General features: G+C 42.1%; 1 protein-coding gene across 1 annotated transcript; it reads left to right on the plus strand.

Annotated features, from left to right (window-relative positions):
* Nucleotides 1–525: 525 nt before the first annotated feature.
* Nucleotides 526–5,173, plus strand: LOC127585752 (stanniocalcin-like). Its single transcript, XM_052043437.1, has 4 exons — nt 526–761; nt 2,077–2,222; nt 2,815–3,026; nt 4,025–5,173. The coding sequence occupies exons 1-4, from the start codon at nt 623–625 to the stop codon at nt 4,242–4,244; spliced, it is 717 nt and encodes a 238-aa protein (XP_051899397.1). The 5' UTR covers nt 526–622; the 3' UTR covers nt 4,245–5,173.
* The last annotated feature ends 13,003 nt before the right edge of the window (nt 5,174–18,176 follow it).

The following is an 18,176-nucleotide window of genomic DNA, read 5'->3' on the forward strand; positions in this document are numbered from 1 at the left end:
ACTACTGCAGTTTCTCTGTTACTTAACACTGCATTCTGATGTGTTTTCCTTTTGATGTATTTATGCATTGAATGATCTGTTTGATGACATGCAAACAAACCTTTTCACTGTATCTCGGTCTATTTGACAATAATAAACCCATTACCAATAAGCTACAATTAGATAGGGCCCTAGTTTGACCACATCTGAAACACTGTGTGAAGGGCACTTTTATTAGACAATCTTCACTGGTGATACTGGCAGGAGCCGACATCTCTGTTTTTTTTATTCATTCACGGGAATTTGGCAATAACCGGCATTGCCTGCATTTATTACCCATCCCTGATTGCCCAAGATCTGAGGAATCCGTTAAAGAGAGAAACAACCTTACCGAAATGCGATACAAGCTGGGGCTGTTCTTGGGATCATTTAAAAAGCAGAACATTCCTGAAAGTGGCACGTGTATAGTTGAATGTTCAGTTGATTTGGGGCGGGGGAAACAATTGAGGAAAAAGAGTATAAAATGTGTCTAGGTTACACTCTAGATTACAGGTTGTTTGGGTGTTTCTCGGGATTTTAAAAAAATTATACTTTTTCAAATTTAATCTTTGATTTTTCTCTGACGTGTCACCCTGCTGTGGAGATGGAGGCTCGTGTTTTGCTGCTACTTTTCACCCTGCGCTGTCTGCTCGCTGCTGCGGGGGCTGCTGATGTGACTGAGCCGCCGGGGGAGAGCGGCTCTGCCGCCGCCCCAGAAGAGCGACTGCACCCGCAACGTGCAGGTGAGCGGAGGGCAGAGGCTGTCCCGGACACGGACTGGGCAACAGCTGGGGAATGCTGCAGGGTGTACGGGACCTGAGGCAGGAGATGTGTTCACCGGTCTGCTTTGGATCTTCCACGTTGACATTCTAATTTTCATACAGGAGGTATAGAGGTGAGGGAGGTGGGTGGTGGGGTGAGGTAGTTCGGAAACTAACTTGGTGAATGTGTAATCTCCCACTGCCCGCCTGTCTTTATTTTGTCATTTGCACCAAGCGGCTCATCTATGCATGGAGGCGGGTTCGTTGAAATACGAGAAGGATAGTCGCATTAGGGCTGTTTGAACAGGGTTAAGTCAATCTGAACGTTCTTCATTCATAGCATAAATTCTGATTATTGATAGTAAATGCACGATTCGGTGTGTGCCGTGTCGAATGATGGTGTCTTTATGGTGCGCAAGAAAATCTGTGTATGATAACACACAACTACCTGAGTGCAGGAGTAGTGGTTTAAGGTTCATTTTTAGCCTGTCCTGCCATTCATTATTTAAAGCAGTCGATCTACCTCGGTGCCTTTTTTTTTTTCTCCACACTATCCACATCCTATCGTTCTAGAAATCCGTTGACTTCATTATTCAATAGCATACTATCTACCAGTGGCTCTTCTCTCCTCAGCCAGGAGAGATTTTAGTTCTTGGCCACTCACTAATCTTGTCCATATCCCCTTTGAAACCTTTATCTTTCCCTGACTCTCAATCCCAGCCGATTTTGTATCCCCCAAATCTGGTGGAGGAGGGGAACACCAGGTTATTTAGCCAAATCCTTGCAGGTTGATAGCTGCCCCCATATGTTCCTTTACACTACCAGCTCCAGCCTCCCACTCTGAGATTCATCACCATTTTCCATTGTCTGAGGCACTTCTCAATCCATGTCAATGTATTGCCCTAACCTGTTCTCTAACTATGTCAACTGGCCACCTGTGCAGGTCACTGAAAGACAGAAAATCCAAATGTACATCTACTGGCTTCCCCCTTATCTATTCTGTTAGTCACATCGTCCAAGGATTCCTGTGGATCAGTCGGACATGAATATTCCATACTTCCTCTGCTAAATCCTGTTCTCCAAGGTTTTATCATTATTGCAGCTTTCACTGTAGACTATACTCCACTGAGGTCAGACCAACTGGTGGTTTGTTTTCTCTCCTCAGACAATGGATTCATGTTGAATGCTGATTTGTATATAAGTGCTTAGATAGGTTGTATCTGCAAAATAAAATCTTAATCTTTGTGGTAGAAAAAAAACACAGCATTGATGGTTGAGGCAACTCTTCTTCCAACAGGTGAAATAAATGCCTGTCTGCACCATGTACCAGATGTGGGATGTGATACTTTTGCATGTCTGGAAAACACAACCTGTCATCTAGATGACAACTTGTATGAAATCTGCACAGACTTTCTTCAGAATGCAGACAACTTTGATGTACAGGTAAGTTTGGAGACATCGTGATTTTGCCACTGCTTGGACAAACACTGAATTGGTGTTTCTTTTTTGGCATCATAGTGAATTACTTTGCAACTGGGTAAAATTTGAGATATGGAATAGATGTCAACATTAAAGTGTGGTAAATTGACTTGATCAATGAAAATGGTAATTCAGTCCCTGTTCAGAGTTGCTGTTGCAAGTCATTGTGGAGAAAGCAGTAAGATGCGTTCAGTTTAATGGAAAGGGGTGCTTCCAATGGTACATCCTGCAATTTGCATTCCAAAGTTTTGAGGTAATTGTTCATTGTGTTTGCCAGTGTTCACTACAGCTTGGCTGCCTTCCTTTGGGATGAGAAGACTGCTGTAGTGCTTCAACCTGCTGGAAGAGCCAATATGAATGTTTGCACTTGAGGCCTCTCTCTGCTATGGAGTAACCTGGTCTGCTAAGTGGACATAAATTTTAAATTGGCTTATGGAAACTGAGTAGCTGATATGGTTAGAATGTGCTGCTGCTTCTCTTCACACCTGTGTATGAAGTAGTAACTGGCCAAGAGGAAGTGGGAATGCCTTGACTTGTGTACTTTGTCCCCTTGCAGGGAAAACAATTCATCAAAGATTTCCTGAAGTGCAGTGCCATTGGGATCAAGTCCAGATTCAGCAGCAGTGTTACCAGATGTGCTGCAGTGCAAAGGATCCTTGTTCATGTGCAAGCAAAATGTTACCAGCAACATAACATCTGTGCTGTAGCAAACAGCAATATTGATGCTTTGGCGAACATGATTGATCTTAACAAAATACATTTGAATGGGTGAGTAAATATTGATTTCATTGCATGTTGTCACTGCTATAAATCAACCAAGCACTTAATCAGTTTGTTGGAATGGGTGAACTTGCAGTATTTGTCTCAACTGTTGCCAGAATTTGCCTCCATTGGAACTTGGTGTCCTATCCACCATTTAACAGGACAATCTGTTTTGGGGCAGGTGAGGGAGAATATTATGAAGTCTGCTTGCTGTCAAAACCAGACCTCTCCACTTGAATTTGAATGCCTTCTGCATAATACAAAATGCTTCAAATTGTCAACTGCAACCACTGAGGTGCTTGCTTACTGGCCTTCTAGTTATAATGTGTAATTCAAGTGGGAATTCTTAAGCAATTTTCAACAGAACAAAACTGCTCCAGCAAAAGCAAAGCTCTGATATAATAAACCAACATTACAGGACTGAAGTTTGCAGTTTCCTCCAGTTTATTTCAATTCAATGCAGGTCTGTTCTAACAAAGTTCAGAACTTTGATCAAACAATCCCAGGGGACATTGTAGTATATGCATAGCAACTTCAATTTCTAGAATTCTGGTGAGCCACATTTCTGATAAACAAAGATCCTAAATGATTCCATACCCAACTCTCCACTTTAGTTTAACTGGAGCCTCTGGCTTTGGCTTTGAATCCATGATCACTTTCAGCTGAAGAAACTTGTCACACTTCAGGGAAGGACTGTGCAGGGCTTTGAAGTAATAGAATCATACCATTACCACCACACCATTACCATGAGGGGCCAAATCACTTAGCCCTCCCCATCCCCTATGCTTGGCTTGTGGTGCCTATGTTGCAGGCCTAACAAAGTTGTGACGTAGCTAATTTGCACTGAGATGAGAATTGAGTGTTGATCTCAGACATGGATAAAACTTTGCTCTCAGGTTTGTTGCAGAACATATTGATCATTATCCTACGTGATCCAGCTTAAATCCTTTAGCTGCCATGAGTTGCCTGATCCAAATGCAATGTACAATTCCTATATTTAACAGGGCATACTTGGAATATGTGAGGTTCCTGTTTGACTGTGATAATGACATTACTGTTGCCATAAGAAGTCATCTACAATCTCGACTTGGTTCATCTTTGAGCATCTTGAGGGAATTATTGCAAGATTCTTGTACCATAATGGAGAAAACAACACCAGCGTCTATTACTGAAGGTCATGTTCTACCAGATGATGATACCACTCAAGATAATAATTGGAAGTGAGGAAACTAAGGAGCCTAGATATGGGACTAAATGTTGTGCTATGCAGTAATGAGATGGTATTGATGCATTTGACTTGTTTGCCATAAATATCTGAGTGAATTTGAAGTCATTATCTCCTGTATAATCAACTCCAGAAATTATAATGATCCCCATTTGAAATGCCACTAAATCTCCTTGGATGTTTTTGCTATTAGCACAATGTACCTCCAAGTTCTTATTGCATTATTTCCAGTTCTTTCAATAAATCTGGAACTAATGTTGTACAAATGTTTGCTTATGCAACTTCAGTCCATTAAAAAAAGTATTGGTTCACTTCAATTCAGTGTTTTCTTTTCTAAACTATTGGTAGTTGTCAGCTGGCAAAGCTTCAAGGCTGCAACTGTGCTGGTGGTCTTGGGGAGAGTCATTACAATGAAAATTTTGCTTTGTCTGAAAGCACAGATGGGAGTAGCTCTCAATTCTGGCCTGGAACCTGCTTGGAGTTTCCTGTGGGTAATGGTCTGATTTAGCATCAGTCAATTGCAGTGCATGGAGTGACACTTGTTTTAAATAGATCTGAATTTTCCCTATTCTTGGACTCCATAACAATAACTTTCAGGTCTTTACCTCTACCCCAGTCATAAACTCTTGTACCTATCAGAACTACATTCATTCTAAGCTGTCAACTTCCATTTCAAAAGTACTTCATTTTTGCATTTTCTTATTGAAATAACTGTGGCAGAGATATAAGGAATGTAACAGATCAGTTCCCCACATTCTCCCTCTGCTTGGACTCATATCCTTCTTGGGTCCTTCACTTTAATCCAACCATGAACCTGTAGGAGACACATTCATTATCATTGTTACAAACTTACCTAAATGTATTTATGAATTTCAATTGTTCCTTTATACATTGCTTTTGAATTGATTAAAAGCAGTTTTGTCTCTTTAAATCTGTCATTTATTTTAGTTTGATTTATTTCAAATGTTTCTAAATCTCAATAATAATGTTAGTTGGACACCGTTCAGAGCTAGTCACAAAATTCAGTGTAATCATGGTGGTAAACATGACACACAGGTTGGGATCAGCACAATTTCACCCACCATCCCCAGAAATCCAGTATGGTTGCTCAATCATTTATTACTAGTGACTCAAACATGTGAACCAGTTTTTCCAGTGATAAGTATGTTGTCCAAATGATATGATAAAATGGAGAGGGTCACAGCAATTGTGTAAAATCATAGAAAACAAATTTTAATGAATGTAACTATGAAGTTATTGAAGTTGGCTCAATAAGGAAGAACAAGTATATTTAAATTTTGAAAACTAGAAGTGGCCTGCTCATGATCTTCAGGGGTTCATTCACAATGAAATGTAGTCAACACAAAATGTTACCAAAATTGCAAATAGAATGTTTGTCTTTAACTGCAAGTTAAGTGCATAAAGCATTAGGGAGATAGTTTACATCACTGCAGTGAGCCAGATCATCAACAAGGATGAGGTGGAGTACAGAAAGGAAATATAGAGCCTGTTGTCAAGACAACAAGCTTTCCCTCAAAATCAGCAAAACCAAAGAGCTGGTTGATGACTTCAGGAAGTAGGGAGGAGTACATACCCCTGTTTGTATCAATGGTGGAGAGGTGGTTGAGAGGGTCAAGTCCCTTGATATAAATATCACCAGTAACTTGATGTGGTCCAGCGACATAGACACCATGACCAAGAAAGCACACCAGCACCTTGACTCCCTCAGAAGGTGAAGGAAATTCAGCAGATCTCCAAAGACTCTCACCATTGTTTACAGATACACCACAAAAAAGCATCCTATCCAAATCCATCACAGCTTGGTGTGGCAATGGCTTTGCCTGTGGCTGTGTAAATTCTAGAAGTTGTGAACACAGCGCAGTCTATCATGCAAATCAGTTTGCCCTCCAACTTCCCACTGCCTCATGAAATCAGCCAACTTAATAAAAGTCACCTCACAGCCTGGTCATTCTCTCCTCTCCATCTTCCATTAGTCAGAAGATATAAAAGCTTGAGCACATGTACCACCAGGCTCAAGGATAGCTTCTATGCCACTTTTATAAGGTTCTTGAATGAACTTCTTGTATTTATAGAGAGAACTCCTGATCTCTCAATCTTCCTCATCATGGCCCTTGCATTTTCTCATTAAATGTGACACTTCATTCTGCATTCTGTTATTACTTTTCCTTATTTACTAACTCAATGTACATATGTATGGAATTATCTGTTTGGGTGGCATGCAAACAAAGCAGTCATTGTATCTATCTCAGTACATAGGACAACAGAAAAACAATTACCAATTAGATAAAGCCCTCCTTAGACCACATCTGAAGCACTGTGTAAGGGCTAGTTGAATTGGACAATCATCACAGGCGATACTGGCAGGACCCGACATCACTGTTCCTTTTTATTTATTTATGGGTATGTGACAATAACTGGCAATGTCTGCATTTATTACCCATCCCTAATTACCCAACAACTGACGAATCCGTTAAGGAGAGACATAACGTTGCCAAAAAGCGATAAAAGCTGGGGCTATCCTCGGGGATCATTTAAAACAAATAACATTCCTGAAAGTGGCACGTGTATATTTTAACATTCAGTTGAAATTCAGTGGGTAAAATGTTTCACTTGTGCACTCTAGGTTACAGGTTCCTTCGATGCTTCTTGAAGTAAAAAAAAATCACCTGTGTTGACCTTAACCTTCCAGCTTCTCTGAAGTGTGCCCCTGCCATGGAGATGGAAGCTCGCGTGTTGCTGCCACTTTTGGCCTTGTGCCGTCTGCTCACTGCTGCAGGGGCTGCTGATGTGACTGAGCCAGAAAATGGCCATAAGTCTCAGTGGTTATTGGAGTAGGGAAGAAAAGAATGTTGAGCAGCTTTCAATCTCGAAGAATTATTTAGCCAAGTGTCCTTTTTCCAGATTTGTTGATACGAAACTAAATGGGATTGAGAGTCGGAATGCAAAGGTTTCAAGGGGATATGGACAAGTGACGTGAGTGGCCAACAAGAACAATGCATATGTAATACAATGTGGAAAAATGTGAAGTTATCCTATCAGGTGCACAAAAGCAGATGATTTTTAAGTGGAGGAATTGGCTAATATTCCAATGATATCCTTGCATCCAAGTCACAAATAATGATATTCCCTAATTATATGGTGTGGTGAAGCTTGGTGAGACAGTACTTAGAATGCTGTATGGAGCTTTAGTCACCTTACTAAAAGAGAAAATAGAGTAGCCATACCACGTGCAGCAAAGATTCACTGAGTTGGCTCCAGGGATGGCAGGTTTGCCACACAAGGATTGAATGCACTCAGCCTTTATTCAAGAGGTAAGAATGTGGAGATAGCTCACTGAAGCTTTTGATAGGGCTCAGATGCCGGGAGGATGTTTCTCCTGGATGAAAAGACTCAAACCAGAGTAGACCATCTGAAACAAAGATCAGAAAAATTCTCCACTCAGTGCCAAAGCCTTGACTTTCTTCCAAGTGGAGCATCAGTCATCCATTGAATTCATTCAACACATTGTTGGAACCGTAGGATACGAGGACAGAGCTGGAAAATTGCACTGAGGTAGATGGGCTGCCTTGATCAATGAACTACAGAACAGGCTCAGAAGGACCAAAAACCTCATGTACAGGTGTGATTGTGCTAGTTTTTGTACACACAGCATTACAATCATTCGTTTTGTTGTATCACAATAAGGACAGCAGCATCATTAGAAGTGGCGCACACAACAACAAGTGAATACTTTTAATTGTCAGGACTTTTGCCACGCAGGAACATCATTAATCAGATTAAGGCCATTCATCAAGCAAGTCTGATGGAACCATCCAGCCCTAACTTGCAATAGGTCTGTATCCATACATCAGCCAAATGGTGTCAAGGGTGAAATATAGACAGGTGGGCAAATTGCAGTCTAACATTAACCAAGTTATCTACCCCCACTCCTCAATCTGCAGAAAAACTCAACTTTCAACATGGAAGACCTAAAGCAGACTGCTGAACACATCCTGCTTCAGGTCCTCCACACTCTGCAGCATTCCCCAGCTGTCGCCCAGTCCATGTCCGGGACAGCATCTGCTCTCTGCTCACCTGCACATTGCGTGTGCATTCACTCTTCCCCCATGGTGGTGGAGCGGCTCTCCCCAAAAGGAAGGGAAGGTGGAGTCAAAGTATGCAGAGGCAATTTCAGTGGTTCAAGAACAGCCAGTAACAATGGGCCTACCAGCAGAGTCTTGTTTGAGGATCCTGGGCAAGATAGTGCCCCAACCCTGCACTTGCTTCTTCTATCAAATTGGAGATGTGATGAGATCTCTGTAAATGCTGAACTGCTTATATAGTAGAACTGAAAGACTTCCACAGTTTGAGAGCTATAACTATTGCAAATTGTTAGAGCTTCCTTGGGATCAGTGCCAGAAAGAATTTTGGTATTCATTGAGGACCTCACCCACTTCCACAGCTTCCAGGACATCTTCCCACCTTTATCCCTAATCGGTCCTACCTTTAGTTCCGTCATCCTTCTGCTCTTCACAGAAGTGAAAAATGCCTTGGGGTTTTCTTTAACCCTACTCGCCAAGGCCTTTTCATGTCCCCTTCTCGCTCTTCTCAGCCCATTCTTAAGTTCCTTCCTTGCTACCCTATATTACTCAAGAGGCCTATCTGATCCTTGCTTCCTAAACCTTATGTATGCTGCCTTCTTCCTCCTAACTAGATATTCCACCTCTCTTGTCAACCATGGTTCTTTCACCCTGCCATGCTTTCTCTGCCTCAACGGGACAAATTTATTCCTAACATCCTGCAAGAGATCCCCGAACAACAACCACATCTCTATAGGACATTTCCCTTCAAAAATGTCATCCCAATTCACACTCATAGGTTCTAGCCTTATAGCCTCATAATTTGCCCTTCCCTAATTTAATATTTTCCTGTCCTCTTTGCTCCTATCCCTGTCCATGACAAGGCTAAAGGATAGGGAGTGGTGGTCACTGTCCCCCAAATGCTCACCCACTGAGAGATCTGTCACCTGACCCGGTTCATTACCTAATACTAGATCTAATATGGCATTCCCTCTAGTCGGCCTGTCAACATACTGTGACAGGAATCCGTCCTGAATACACTTAACAAAACTCTGCCCCGTCTAAACCTTTGTTACTAAGCAGGTGCCAATCAATATTTGGGAAGTTGAAGTCTCCCACGATAACAACCCTATTACTTTTGCACCTTTCCAAAATCTGCCTCCTGATCTGCTCTTCAGTATCCTTGCTGCTACCAGGGGACCTATAGAATACTCCCAGTAGAGTAACTGCTTCTTTCTTGTTTCTAACTTCCACCCATACTGACTCTAGAGGATCTTGCTACATTATCCACCCTTTCTGCCACTGTAACTGTATCGCTGACCAGTACTCAACTCCATGTACCTATCTAACAGCCTCTTGAAAGACCCTATCGTATCCGCCTCCACCACTGTTTCTGGCAGCCCATTCCAATGCACTCACCACATGCAGGGGTGACCAGTAATGCCACCACTCCTCCTCTTCCACCCCCCCATTCCTTTTAAAACACCGAAATCCAGGAATATTCAGTATCCATTCCTGCCCTGGTGACAGCCAAGTCTCTGCAAGTGCCACAATATCATAGTTCCATGTATTTATCCAAGCTCTCAGTTCATCACCCTTATTCCTGATGCTTCTTGCATTTAAGTAAATGCACCTTAGCCCATCCACCTGACTACTTTTATACCGTATTCTCTGCTTCTCCTTCCTCAAACCCTCTCTATATGTTAGATCTGGCTATACTCCATGCACTTCTTCCACTGACCTATCCCTCCGGTTCCTATGCCCCTTGCAAACTAGTTTAAACCCTCCTGAACCACACTAGCAAACCTGCCTGCAAGGATACTGGTCCCTGTTACAAATTGGGTTACTATTGGTGAATGTCCCTTTAAGATAGAGTGTTGTGTGTGTGTTGGCGTGGTTACGACAACAGAAGGTAAAGGACGTAATGGCGTTTTTGGGGGGAGAGAGAGAGGGAGAGAGAGAGAGAGAGAGAGAGAGAGAGCAGCCTGCTAGTCTCTATCGATGGATGAAAGACTGTAACTGTGTCTGTCACTACAATCCACATATGGATCTCCGGTGTAATCCGGTGGAATCCACTTTGTCGTTAACGTGTAGAGGGAAACAGGTATTTTCCCTCTCGGATTACACATCTCGGATGCTTTTCGGGGTGGCAGATACTTTGGAACAAAGCAGTGGAGTTAACTGTTGTTGTTGACCTGTAGAAGGAAACAGGTATTTGTGTGGACGGCCACAATTCGAGGGCCTTTCGGGGTGAGGAAGATGCGGTGGAGTAGTCACCGCTGAGTAAACACTGAGGTGTCATATGGGTTCCATTGTGGAACATTTGGATTTTGTAATTACTCTATTTTCTCTGTACACCTACGTTTTGTCTTCAGTCAACGGTGGTTGTTGAAGAAGCTTTTGATCACGTTTCACCATATGGCTTGCTGAACTGAACTTTAAGAACCATTCCTGGACTTGGAGTTTGGGAATTTGCCACACACACACACACAAACACTATGAGTTTAGTTTTTGGGGTTAATGTTTAATATTTAACATTTTTACTTCTAACAATCTAATATTTTTACTTTTATTTTTCTTATTATCGTAAGTAGTTATTAATAAAGTAGTTTTTAAACACTTATACATGACTCAGTGTGTTTCTTTTGTTGCTGGTTTGTAACAAAATTGGGGGCTCGTCCAGGATCCAACCCAAGAGTAACAATGTCATCTGGGATCCAATGCAAGATTAACAAGTGTCAACCAGGATAGTTCCCCAGATTAACAAGTGTCATCTGGGTTCCAATCCAAAGATTAATGAGATTCGTTCAGGATAGTTCCCAAAGTTAACAAGATTGGTCCGGGATCGATCCCAAGATTGACAAGGGTGGTCTGAAGTCGAACTCAAGACTGGTACTAGAGGTCTGAGTTTGAACAAATTGGGGTCTTAGTGGACGACTGATTGTGGTCAGTCTGATAAAATTCTTTTTAATTGGTTTGAGTGTGGAAACCAGCAACAATGGATATGTTTTTGAAAAAAAACAACTCCTGGGAGGAAACCAGTTTTCAGAGGCCCAGGTGCAGTAAGCAAAGATAGCATTAGAACACAGGAAACAGGAGTTAGAGGCTGAACAGGGAAAAAACTCAGATGAAGTTTGAGGCTGAGGCAGAGCAAAGGAAGATAAATGCCCAGATAGAAATGAAAAGGATGGAGTTAGAAATGAAGCAGATAGAGGATAAGTTAGCAATGAAACAAAGGAGTTTTGTTAGAGCTAGTGCTAAAGAATTAGTCAAGGTCAATAGCCCTGTGCAGCCTGATGTTGTTCCCTGTGACAGCCCTAAACAGGAGGCAAATTATGATGACTTGTCTGAGACTTTTGTGTCTTCATTGGAGGATCAAAATCCTTGTATTGAGTCTGAATATAAGGATTTGTCTTTGTCCAGAAAAGAATTTATAGTGGAACAGACTAAAGACCCTGAGAGTACTGAATTGAGAGAAAAGGCTCTCTCAAGTGATGAGATGGTAGAGAAACCGAATCAGAGTTCCTTTGTGGTTCCTTTGAAGCCAATTCCTGTTTTTGGTGAACCTTTTTCGAAGGTGGTTGTGGACTGTGTTACACCATTGCCAGAGGTTTGGGATGAAGGAGATCATTTGCTTTTGTTTGCAGTGAGACAGTTGGTGCAGGAAACCTTAGGTTTTGAATTTGTGTCTGGACATCGAGAAAGAGAAACTTTAAACTTGCCAGGAGAACAATAGGTTAATTTGCTGGACTTTGTTCAGAAATTTAAAAACCTGCAGAAAGCCTGCCAGATTGAGAGCTTTTGTTTTGTGAAAAAAACAGCTGTGGCCAATTCCATGGACATTAAAGTGTCTGAAAATTCGAAGGTTAAAGCTTATGGCAGTCTAAACATTGTATTAGTGAAATTTGTAAACATTGAATTGAGAAACCTTAAAACAAAATTGGACCAGTTCCAATTGCAACAAGGTCAACACGTGAGAGAATTAATTTTGTTTGAAAATGGATAAAGTGAAAGTATGAACACATGATGTCACATGGAAGGCAATCAGCCATGACTTTCCCAATGTTAAATGGGAGACCTGTATCTTTACCAATCTGATATTCTATTATTCTGTAGAATGGTAATTATTAACATTACTAACTGTATGCACATATAAATTTTTTTTGAAATAATTCTTTTTAGATGGGAGGTGTATTACAAACTGGGTTACTATTGGAGTGAGACAGACTGTGGAAAAACAATCCACGTATGGATTTTTGGAGTAATCCAGTGGAGTCCACTTTGTCATTAACCTGTAGATGGAAACAGGTATTTGTGTGGACGGCCATGATTCGAGTGCCTTTTGGGGTGAGGCAGAAGCGGTGGAGTAGTCACTGCTGAGTAAACACTGAGGTGTTGTTTGGGTTCCATCGTGGAACATTTGGATTTCATAATTACTCTCTACATCTACGTTTTGTTTTCAGTCAACAGTGGCTGTTGAAGCCTTTGATCACGTTTCACCTTACGCCTTGCTGAACTGAACTTAAAGAACCATTCCTGGACATGGATTTTGGGAATTTGCCACATACACACCGAGTTTAGTTTTTGGGGTTAATGTTTAAAATGTAACATTTTTACTTCTAACATTCTAACTTTTTACTTTTATTTTGCTTATTATTGTAAGTAGTTATTAATAAAGTAGTTTTCAACACTTATGCATGACTGTTTCTTTTGTTGCTGGTTCATAACATCTCCCTCATGTTTTGGTGTAACCCATCCAATCAGTACAAGTCCCACCTTCCCCAGTAGAGATCCAAAAATCTAAAACCTTGCCCCCTGCACCAACTCCTCAGCCACGCATTCATCTGCCATCTCCTCTTATTTTTACCTTCAGTATCACGTGGCACTGGCAGCAATCCTGAGATTGCTACCCTTGAGGTCCTGTTCTTCAGCCTTCTGCCTAGCTCCCTAAACTCACTTTTCAGGACCTCATCCCTCTTTCTCCCTATGTCATTGGTATCAACATGTACCACAACTTCTGGCTGCTTTTCCTCCTGCACAAGAATGCCGTGAACCTGATCAGAGACATCCTGGACCCTGGCACCTGGGAGGCAACATACCATCTAGAATTCTCGCTCATGTCCACAGAACCTCCTGTCTGTTCCCCTGACTGTTGAGTCCCCAGTCACAATTGCCCTCGTCTTCTCCTCCCTTCCCTTCTGAGCAGCAGGACCAGTCCCAATGCCAGAGACCTGGCTACTGCTGCTTGATCCATGTAGGTCATCACCCTCAACAGCATCCAAAGCAGAATACCCGTTTTTGAGGGGAACAGCCTCCGGGGTCCTCTGCTCTGTCTGCCTGTTCCCTTTCTCTTTCTCTCCCCTGACAGTCACCCATCTACCTGCCTGCTGGACCCTAGAAGTACCTGCTCGAAGGGGGGGTGAATGCCTCCCAATGCACAGTATCTACATAACTCTCTCCCTCCCTGATGCTTCGCAGTGTTTGAAGCTGCGACTCCAGCTCATCGATTCTGAGCTGAAGTTCCTCCAGCCTCAAGCACTTACTGCAGATGTGGTCACCGTGCACCACAGCAGGGTCCACTAGCTCCCACATCATGCAGCTGCAGCACATCGCCTTGCCCTCCATCTGAACTTTTTTTTTTAACCTAGCTGCAGTTGACTTAAAAGTTATAACAATAACAGTAAACCTTACCTTTACTTACCAGCTACTCACCAGTGTTGTTGCAGATGGCCTCCGCCTCTTGACGCCGAAGCCTGTTGTGCCAAAGCCACTCACTCTGACAATGGCCACTCTGACAATGGCCACTCTGACAATGGCCACTCCACTTAACACGACCTCCTTTTTATTAGCCTGGACCTGTGAGGGACCCGCTACTCCTTGGTCGCTCAGCTCCTGATTCACTCTTAAGTCAACTCCTATAACTCAGGAGCTGTAAGCTGTAATTTATGCCGAAGGCATTATGTTGAAGACATTCAAATTCAAGTGGAAAGGTCTAATTTTGCCAGTAAGCACATTTCATAATACTGCTCCCTCACCTGCCCCAAAACAGATTGTCCTGTTAAATGATGCAGGTCAGGACACCAAGTACCAATGAGGCAATTTCTGACAACAAAGTTGAGGCAATTAGTACAAATTTACCCATGCCAACAAACTGATTCAGTGCTTGGTTGATTTATAGTAGTGAATACATGCAATAACATCACCATTTACTCACCCATTTAAGAACATTTTGTTAAGATCAATCATGTTCACTAAAGCATCAATATTGCTCTTTGCTGCAGCACAGATGTTATGTTCCTGGTAACATTTTGCTTGCACATGAACAAGGATCCTTTGCACTGCAGCACATCTGGTAACACTGCTGCTGAATCTGGACTTGATCCCTATGGCACTGCGCTTCAGGAAATCTTTGATGAATTGATTTCCCTGGAAGGGGACAAAGTACACAAGTCAAGGCATTCCCATTTCCTCTTGGTCAGTTACTACTTCATACACAGGTGTGAAGCGAAGCAGCAGCTCATTCTAACCACATCAACTGCTCACATTTTCTTGTTGAATTAACTGTCCATATCCCCTATAAGCCTTTGCATTCCTGACTCTCAATCCCATCTAGTTTTGTATCAACAAATCTGGAAAAGGAACACGTGGACACTTGGCTAAACCATTAATGCAGATTGAAAGCTGCCTCACACTCTTCTTCCCTACCCCACTGAGATTTATCACCATTTCTTTGGCTCAGTCACATCAGCAGCCCCTGCAGCAGTGAGCAGACAGCCTCCATCTCTACTGCAGGGCAACACTTCAGAGAGGATGGAAGGTTAAGAACAATGAAGATGTTTTTTCTCCACTTCAAGAAGCATCCAAACAATCTGTAACCTAGAGTGCCCAGCTGAGACATTACCCACTCCATTTCGTCTGAATGTTAAAATATACACGTGGCACTTTCAAGAATGTTATTCATTTTAAATGATCCCCAAGGATGGCCCTAACTTGCATCTCTTCTTGACAACATTGAGTCTCTCTTCAATGAATTCCTCAGTTCTTGGACAATTAGTGATGGGTAATAAATGCAGGCCTTGCCAGTTATTGCTGCATCCCCATAAATAAGTAGAAACCATGACGTCAGGTTCTGCCAGTATCACCAGTGACGACTAATTCAAGTGGCCCTTACACAGTGCTTCAGATGTGGTCTAATGAGGGCTTTATCTAATTGGTAATTGTGGTTGTTGTCACATGTACTGAGATAAAATTAATGCTTTGTTTACACGTCATCCAAATGGATCCTTCCATACATATTTATATTGAGGTAGTACATAAGGAAAAGCAATAACAGAATGCAGAATATAGTGTCATACTTACTGAGAAAGTGCAGATAGTCAGTTAAGGTGCATGGGCCATGATGAGGTAGATCAAGAAATCAGGAGTTCCTCTCTATAATATGAGAAATCCGTTCAATAACCTTGTAACAGTGGAGCAGAAACTGTCCTTGAGCCTGGTGGTACATCTTCTGACGAATGGAAGAGGGAGAAGAGAGAATGACCAGTGTCTGGGGGAACTTTTATTACGTTACTGCTTTCATGAGGCAGCGAGAAGAAGTGTCAGCAGTGTCAATGGAGTGCAGGCTGGTTTGCATGATAGACTGGGCTGTGTTCACAATTTTCTTAGAATTCACACAGCCACAGGCAATGCAGTTACCATACAAAACTGATGAATTTGGATAGGATGCTTTCCATGGTGCATCTGTAAATATTGGTGAGAGTCTTTGGAGATCTGCTGCATTTCCTGATCCTCCTGAGGAAGCAGGTGCTGGTGTACTCCTTGGCCATGGTGTCTATGATGCTGGACTACATCAAGTTACTGGTGATATTTATAATCAAGGAACTTGAAGCTCTCAACCACCTCAGCACCATTGATACAAACAGGGTTATGTACTCCGCCCTACTTCCTGAAGTCATCAGCCAGCTCTTTGGTTTTCCTGATTTTGAGGGAAAGTTTGTCATCTTGACACCACGGGATGAAGCTCTATCGCCGTTCTGTACTCCACCTCATTGTTTGAGATCTGGCTCACTGCAATGATGTAAACTGGCTCTTTAATGCTTTATGCACTCAACTTACATTTAAAGACAAACATTCCATTGGCATTTTTGATAACATCATGTCTATTACATTTTCAGTATGAACCCCTGAAGATTAGCAGGCCACGTTTAGTTTCCATAATTTAAATATACTAGTTCTTTATTTGGGCCAATTTCACAGTCTTCATAGATACATTAAAATGTGTTCTCTACAATTTTACACAATCTGTGCCCCTTCTCCATTTTATCATCTCATTTGGACATGACACCCACTAATCCTTATCACTGAAAATTTGAATACATGGTTCACTGTCATGTTCTTTAAGAAACTAGTGTAATAAATGGTTGAGGAGCAATGCTGGATTGTTGTGGGACAGTAGGTAAAATTATGCTGATCCCAACCTGCGTGTCATGTTTGCTGCAATGGTTACACTGAATTTTATGACTGCAGATCTAAACTGTGAGCAACATCACCAACACAATCCAGAGTGTACTGCTAGCAATAATAAGATCACAAACTGGGAATAAACACCCTGTCCAAGGGGTAATCTGATGAACTTCTGATCATTTGTCCTATGAACCACTTAAGTGACTAAAGGAGCTGGGGCTGTTCTCATTGGAGGAGGAGGATGAGGGGAGACATGATAGAGGTATACAAGATATTGTAAGGAATAGATAGAGTAGACAGCCAGCAGCTCTTTCCCAGGGCACCAATGCTCAAAACAAGGGGACCTGGCTTTAAGGTATTGGGTGGGAAGTTCAAGGGTGATGTCAGAGGGAGGTTTTTCACCTAGAGAGTGGTTGGTGCATGGAATGCACTGCCTGTGGTGGAGGCTGATACATTTGACAAGTTCAAGAGATAGATTGTTAGATAAGCATATGGAGGAATTTAAGATAGAGGGATGTGTGGGAGGAAGGGGTTAGATAGTCTTAGGTGTGGTTTGAAGGGCAGCACTACGTGGTGGGCTGAGGGGCCTGTATTGTGCCATATTGTTCTATGGTTCTATGATTATCAGATCTGGACCTGATCTGTTACATTACTCATGTCTGTGCTGTTATTACTTCAGAATATTATTATAACATTGATGTCTGATGTTAAACAAGTGCTACACAATATCTCCACTGGAGGAGCAGCCTGCAACCACATGCTAAACAATAAACTACTTCAACAGGAACTGTTGGCATGTAGTGGTAGCCTGGCTGTAGGTGGGAAGGGACTAGACCAGGGTGAATAAGGTAGAGTCAAGCTAATGAGATCAGTTCAATGGGGCAAGATCAGGCAGAAACAGTAGGTCTACCAGCAGTCTTGTTTGTTGATGTTGAAGTAGAATTGCCCCAACCCTGCACTTGCATCTTCAAGTTGGGGGGCTAATGAGAGCTCTCAATGCCAAACTGTTTATGTAGCAGTCTCAGTTCTACTAGTTTGAAACCTTGAATATTGCCAATTGATAGTAGAGGAGCATGCACTGCTCTGGAACTAGTGCCACCAAGAATTCTCTTGTATTATCAACTGCCTTCAGTCACTCAACTAGTGTTTCATGTAATATTTAATGAAGAGCTTGCTTTTGTTTCTAGACAAGTATTCCTATATTACAACATCTAGCTTTCCTGTGTTCCCAACAATTTTGTAATGCAGGCCTAAGTACTGGAGGATGAACAGGGGAGGGAAAAGCTGTTCAAGTATCCAACAAAGAACATCTGATTTGCTCTGATCAAAACAAAGAATCCTCACTCCATGCAATGCAACTGACTGAGGCCAGATCAGACCATTAGCCAC

This window comes from Pristis pectinata, chromosome 2, assembly GCF_009764475.1.
Source record: "Pristis pectinata isolate sPriPec2 chromosome 2, sPriPec2.1.pri, whole genome shotgun sequence".
NCBI lineage: Eukaryota > Metazoa > Chordata > Chondrichthyes > Rhinopristiformes > Pristidae > Pristis > Pristis pectinata.